At 35.3% G+C, this 7,680-nt stretch overlaps 1 protein-coding gene across 1 annotated transcript in view; it reads right to left on the bottom strand.

Annotated features, from left to right (window-relative positions):
• Nucleotides 1-7,680, bottom strand: part of cacnb2b (calcium channel, voltage-dependent, beta 2b) — a 24,251-nt gene that overhangs the window by 8,828 nt on the left and 7,743 nt on the right. Inside the window, 1 exon segment of the mRNA XM_037681821.1 lies at nt 2,479-2,544. Coding sequence (XP_037537749.1) covers nt 2,479-2,544 — 66 coding nt within the window.

Raw genomic sequence — 7,680 nt, 5'->3', positions numbered from 1 at the left:
GATATATATATATATATATATACATATATATATATATATATAGATATTATTATATTTATATATATATATATATATATATATAATTACTGAAATAAATATAATGTTGCTACTTTGTGGATTTTCACTTATAGCGGGGAAATCTGGAACGTAACCTCCACAATAAATGGGGGTCTACTGTAAAAGCTTTCCATTCTTTGATTTTTCTTATAGTTTATTTTCTTTCTTGCTAGAATTACTTTTAAACATGATAAATACTACAGTGCTTATACAAATTTATTTTAATATAAACTATGCTTTTTTAACTTTTGGCTAAAAATACAGCCAAAAAAAAATAAATAAATACAATAGCAGCAGTTATCACAATGCGGTAAATACTTTTGTTATAGGTGTACAAAGTACATACACCTTTGGACCAAGAAGCTATGTTAACGGTTGCATTACATTTAGAGACACACAATATGTTAGAGCCCTTTAAATAGGAAGCAGGAGAGACTAAATTCAATTGATCTGCTTCAGTTCACTTGTCATGACTCACTTTGACAAATGAATGTGTTCACTGTAAATAAAAAAAGCTTCTTATATCTTCCTCTCTGCTGCAGGGCCAGTGTGTGCTTTCCCGTGACCTGTTGGACCTGCTCTTTGTCCTGAAAGAGTCAAACGTCAGAAGCGTACTGTTCAAGTTGATAATGACTCCACTGTGGAAGGATGAAGCTGTGAGGGGGGACAAGCCGAGTCTTTCCTTTGTAATTAAACGTAGCTCATTAAATCTGTGGGGGAGGATTTATCTTAATATTGTACTGGACGTTTCTGCAGTGGCTGCTTTACAGGCAGAAGGAGGAGGCCTTTAAAACCAGAAGTGACTTTTTTAATATAATCTGTGATGACCATCATTCAGAAAAAAATGACATTCTTCTGTTTGTATGCATGAGAAATAGTAAAGTTCAATAACTATACATTACCAAGCTTTAATGACGATATTACAACAATTCAGTCAAATTTAAATTCTAAAAACTTTTACGTTTTCGAAGAATTACAACTTTTTTTTATTGGTAATTAAAATAATGTTGATGTTTAATTTGATAGCTACCTGGCTTGAATAAACAAATTGTAGAAAGTAAATAAAGCTGAATAACTTTTCAATCTAAGACAGCGTGCACCTTGAGAAAACATATGCAAAGTCTAGAAATTACTTTGCAAGATATTAGCAAAAGTCAGCAATATCTGAAATTAATTTTAGTTTGTTTTTGTTGTGACATATTTGATAAAATACAAAATGTTTAATTTAAGGTTTAAGTAAAAAAAATAAAATCCTCATGTTCTGTTGACATTATCATTGTTGGTGCTTTATTTTTATATTTTCAAATATTTTCTTTTCATTCTTCCAGCAATACAAGCAAGCTACCTGTGTGCAGTCTAACAAGCAGACGTGAAAAGAAAAACAAGAATAAAACACTTATGCTACATTTATTTGTGTATTAGTAAATACCATAATTTTTGGTCTATAGAGCACATCTGTCTATAAGCTGCACACACTAAATTTAAAATAAAACGCAATTTTGTACATAAATTAGCTGCATTTGAGGATAAGCCACAGGTGTCCACATTTTAATTTCAGAAACACAGCTCCTGATAGTGTGGCGGTTCACAAACTTTAATTTCCTTTAACACACACAAACAGCAGATCCTCACAGATCTTCATGGTAACACTCTTTCTGTTTCGTGACTACTCTGCTAAATATGTTAACCTACAACCTATTGAATGAACATAAAAACGAGTATAAGAAAATCGACCAGTAATCAGTGGAGAAAACAGTGCTACTACTGATAAATGTTTTTGGCGTCAGGAAGCTCGTTAGCCCATGAAAAAAATACTGTAAATATTATTTTTTAAATATATATATATAAATTAGCCGTGGCATTATATAAGCCATGGTTTCCAAAGCATGTGAAAATAGTAGTGGCTTATACACCAGAAATTATTGTATATATTATGTCAAAATATTTGAAGTGGAAAAAAGCAGGATCACTAAAATACCCTGTTAAAATAAGAAATTTAAAAAAAATTAGCGCACACAAATTAAAGCAGTCAAAAGAAATTAAAAAATCAAACGTTTAATGATGTAACTCTCAATGGAAACAATAAAAACAACCAAAAATAATAAGATGAAGAGATTTTCATCATATTGTCTGTATGATGGATTATGGTTTGTTCTTAAACTGTTTTCATCTCTGCAGCAAATGGATTAATGAAAAACTTTTAACAAGTTAATGTGTTAATATTGCATTAGAGACTAACACTTATTCTGGAGAAAAGATTTATCGTCTACTAACACTCAGCTTATCAAAGTGAGTGTAGAAAAGGATTCCATGAAAGACAAATACAACTCATAAAAACAAAATATTAAACCTGTAATTGTAGGTTTTTGTGAAATAATCATATCATTAAACACAACCTTTAATGCAAAAACACGTCCGTACCTTGGCTTTCTCCAGCTGCACCTGGGCATTTCGTTCCTCAATGACATCTGAGTCCTTATGCTCTCCCTACAAGAGACAGATGACATCCAGATATCACAACAGGGGGGGTCCAACATTTCTTACAACTCCAAGCTTTTACATCTGATACTTTAGAGTGTATTTTCCATTTACTTTCACATACACAGTTTCAAGAAACCTTGTGTCTAAAATACTTTTAGCAGACGCCTCCTGGGATCCTCAGGTTTATGAGCCATGTGGCTCAGAGATTAGAATGTCCCCTCAAAGACACGATAATTAATGTCCTCTGTGTCATAGCCAGAAGACAGCACAGCTGCCAGCGTTGAACTGACACACAAGATACACACTTGAGCCACAAAGTCACAAATCAGCTCTTTAGCTTCAGACAATTAACTCAGCACATTTGCCCAAAATAATTGTTCATTAATTCATCTACATGTTTCACAGGTTTCGTTCTAATTTATTAAATGTTTACTAATAACATAAATATGCAGACAAAGTACGATCTATCTTTTTGTAACAATCGGACAAATACACAAACCCTAAGCGCTCAGTGATTATCTTTTTAGCACGTGTAAATTTAAAAGTTGCATTCTGCATAATTTTAGAAGATTTATACACTGCAGTGTACATACTGTATGCATGTATAACTATTGAAAAAACAAAATAAAATTAGGTTGTTCTTTACAATGCAGACCATTGTAAACATGACTGACAAAAAAAATAGGCTCGACAACCCGAGTCTCATAAGGTTAGTGAGGCACAGCAGAGCTGACTGCACAGATCTGTCGAGCCTGGAAGACACAACAAGAAACTCACTATACAACACTATACAACACTATACACACGTTACTTCCATACATCTGCTCCTGGCGACAAAGGCCTGTGAAGAATGAGACTAGTGGGAACGTCAAGATTCAGGTATATTTAAAAAGAAAAGGAGCAAATAAAAAAGGAGGATAAGCCTAAATAAACATGAGAAACTGCATTATTACTTAAAACAAAATATTTTGCTGCACAAGAAAGACACAAATGTTAAATTTCACTCATGCAGATTCGCCCAATATGACATCAATAATTAGTTCCTCTTATGGTGCCCCGTCGTGCAGCTTTAAAGTTTATATTCTGTATGAAACAAACTGTTTTATGTGTGTTTTATGAAACAAAGTTTGTGCACTCAACCTTGCAAAAGAAAATTAAACCTCAAAGTCATTTAAAGAAGCTTTACAGCAACTGATAGTCATATTATAAAAAAAAAATAAAAGTAGATTAATATCAACATAATAAAGAAGTGGATGTTGTCCCTTGAGTGGGTGCAGATATGAATAAGATGGAGAAAAGGGAACAGAAAGAATAAAAATAATGAGATTTGTACAATATATAGGCTCATATGGCTACACTTCTTGGGCTTGTATAAAATAAAAATGAACAATGTGACTCAAAAGCCTAAACTGAAACACACCGTAACTTGAAGACCTTTGCATAATTACTATTAAAGCTTAAAATTATGTGACGGAAATAATAAGAAATGTCTTAATAAGCAGGGGAAGTTCTGGTAATTAGATAATAAAGGTATGAGATGTATGGGAAACTTCATTAAAACTGGAAATAGGAAACTTCATTAAAACTGGAAATGTAATATTAGAACAAAATAAGAGAAGATGAGGAGGAAGTAAATCTCCCTGGGGCACAGTTATGTCCATGCATGGGTTTTGTTTACTCATTACTGTGTAGACATCTGTTCGCACAGCACCCGCCTCTCCTGCAGGCCAGTGTCACCCAGCCAACAGTACCAAACACCTCCACTGAATTATTAAACATGGCTGAAGAACTGCAGGTGAGTCATATCTTACCCTGGTGTGTCGGGGAAAGGGCCCATCGTTCATTTAAAGAGACGGTAAATAATAAGTTCATCTTTCATTTCCAAAGTTTATTGTGTTTAAAACATTACAAAATGTTTGATTTTTGCGGAGATGGACACCAGCTATACCCTGGGGCCACAGAGCAGAAGAGTGGGCAAATAAAACTGATAGATGAATGGATCCATCAACCAATATTTAGACTGTATTCGTGAAATTTAGGATTATGCCATGTTGAAAATATTAATTGGTTGAACCTCTTTTCACAAAACACTATAGAATGCTGTAAAAGGCAGAACAGAGCTGACATTTCCTCTTAATAACCCATAACACCCCCAAAATCCCTGACATTTACTGTTACCTCACTCTATACAATTATCAAATAGAAACTATGTTTATTTTCCAACTCAGTCACGTATTCAAATCCTTTCAATTAACCACACTTGATCCCTTATCCTGTTTTCTTTTTTCCTGCTGGAGAACCACTGGCTCATTATCATGATTACTGGAGGGTGTGCAAATGAAGGTGGGGGCATGGATGGTTCTGCCACCTGAAGGTGACTCTGCCTGTTTAAAAGCGTTTACAAAGCTTTTACCACACATGCCAGGGAGAGCATTAGGGAAGGAGTGTTTCCTTGGAAAGATGGAAGCAGCCTCTAGATTGAAAGTATCTGAGCCACTGAGGCACCAGGAGCCAGCTGGATGGCCTGAAGCACTGCAGTTCCCCAGAGGACAAATGGAAATGTGGACCAGGTCTCCGAGAGATGCAAACATGTGACTTTTTCCATATCAAAAGATAAAATAGTTTAAAAACTTTTTTTTAACTGTGCTGCAACAAAGTTCCTGCAAGAAATCTGTGTTAATCCAGTTCATGATTTCTGGTATTATGAACTGATGAAATCTGGAAAAATTGGTGATTAAAACTACAATGAATGAATGTGTGCCTACAGTCTGACTGTTAATTAAAAGTTCAAAGTGTTCAAAAAGTTTTTGATGAGTTGTAGAAAACTTTTTTCTCTTCTTTAGATTGTGATTTAAACGAAAGCGTTGTCTCTTTGCATGCTCCTTCCACAAAAGAGGAGGTGTTTCCATAGCAACCATTGAGAGAAATTCACCATCTAAACAGTAATGACTCCCACTGGTGAAAACAGATCCCCTAATATAACTGGTGAGCCACGATCCTCAAAGAGCTACAAGAATTAAAAAAGTAGTGCAAGGAAACAACCATTCACACCTTGAAACACGTGACCACTTCATATGTTGTGAACGTTCTGAAAATAACTTTTAGCCTGAATTGTACAAATGTGATCATATATTTTACAAACATGATAATATATGGTACAAACGTGATTATTATATTGTACAAATGTGATAATTTTATCCAGTGTTCAAATTTTATTTTTTTTCTTTGACAACAATACTCTTCCATAGTATCCAAATCACACCGATAGTAAATAATAATTGATGAACAAAGAAAGACCTTAATGTCTCTCCATTCTGAGGGGAGTGGGTTTAATCCATGCATGCATTTAGCTTGTATCCCTGAACATCTCATGCAGTTTGAAAGTTTGGAAAGTTGGATAGGTTTGTTTTCCATCCATCCAATATCTTTTACCCGCTTCTTCCTTTTTGGGTCGTGGGGGTCACTGGTGCCCATGTCCAGCCATCACTGTGCGAGAGGCCCTGGACAGGCCACAAGTCCATCACAGAAAAAAAAAAAACTTTTGTTTTTTGTTTAGTTTTGTTTTTACTGAGAGAACATCCTGGATGAGAAGGAAAATGTCTTCAACTAGAGAACAGAAGTTACATAGACGGGATTTGCCTGGTTGAATAAAGGCTAATAACAATAGTTAATACAGTAGATAAGAATGTTTTTTTTTTATTAATCTTGTTGTTTTTTTGCTTTTTGCAGCTGTCACAATCCTGGCCGATTTGTGTTTGTTTTTGTAGTTTGAACTAACTGTTTTTTTTTTTTTGGTAAATTTCTTGTTGTTTTTATTTAACGATTTCTTGTGTTCAAACTGTTACCTCCATGTGTCATTTATCATTGCCCCCCACACACACACACACATCTGCAATGTATTTGCTCATCAATCCAGGTGTTTCAGCTCAGTAATCACTCCTATAATATTTATTCTCCTGGTTCACCTTCTACAACTGCTTGTTCACCGTTGTTCTCTTGGGTGTGTTTCCTAGTTTGTTCTTTTCATTTGTAAGTTAATTTTTTTTGCCTTGTCAGCCACTTTTTTATTATTAAAAGTTTTGGTCTTCTAGTTTTAAGTTCTCATCATGTTTAAGGTTGTACATTGGATCTTCTAACCACAACGTTGCAGCAGCATCAACCTGTGCCCCACAGAGTGCTCCTGAGTCACTGCTGTTATCCGTGTTTTGTTTAAAAGAGCAAAGAAAGACAACTGGGGTTAGAAGTTTCCACATCACTACCCAGTGGCTCCATTAAGAGCAGATGTGTGAGTCATTCAAGTGGCAGTGTAAACACTTTGACTGTAGTGTCTTCTTTGTAAGCCTGCCGAAATGTGTAACTGCAACACTTCATAGATAACTTGAGTGAGGAGTAAAAGAAGGGGGTTCAAATATTGTAACACTTATATCCTGCTTGTCTCTTCTATTTGTGAAAAACAAAAATGGGAAAGTCCATCACGTAGAAGAGAAAGAAGTTTCTACAGGAGTCCTTCAGGGACAAACAAAGCAGCCTTCCTCCACAATTCCCTGAATGAGTCAAAACAGAAAAAGTTTAATTTCAAACTGCATTTTTTCTTTTATTTCCATGAAAACAAAATCACCTCTTGCAAGCAAGTAAATGATTTCCATGAGAAAAAACAAAGACATTTAATTGTATTGTTTTGGACATGGGTGGTACAGTGGTGCAGTTGGTAGAGCTGTTGCCTCTCGGTGAGAAGGTTGCCGGTTCAAATCCTGGCCTGGGACATTTCTGGGTGGAGTTTGCATGTTCTCTCCATGCATGTGTGGGTTTTCTCCGGGTACTCTGGTTTTCTCCCACAGAAAAAAAAAAAAAAAAACATGCATGTTTGTCTGATTGTTAACTCTGAATTGTCCCTAGGTGTGAGTGAGAGACTGAATGGTTGTTTGTCTCGTTTGTCTCTATGTGGCCCTGTGATGGACTGGAGACCTGTTCAGGGTGTACTCCGCCTCTCACACAGTGACTGATGGACATGGACACCAGTGACCCCTGCGACCCACAAAGGAAGAAACAGGTAAAGATAATGGATGGATGTTTTTCATATATGAGTTAGGAAAATCTTGGTCAGTAAATTACTTAACCAAACACTCCACAATATATATATAT

Source organism: Nematolebias whitei, chromosome 9 (assembly GCF_014905685.2).
Source record: "Nematolebias whitei isolate Nwh7 chromosome 9, NemWhi1, whole genome shotgun sequence".
In the NCBI taxonomy this organism is placed as follows: Eukaryota; Metazoa; Chordata; class Actinopteri; order Cyprinodontiformes; family Rivulidae; genus Nematolebias; species Nematolebias whitei.
Note: the sequence above shows the minus strand (reverse complement) of the source record. Positions and strands in the feature narration are given on the sequence as shown.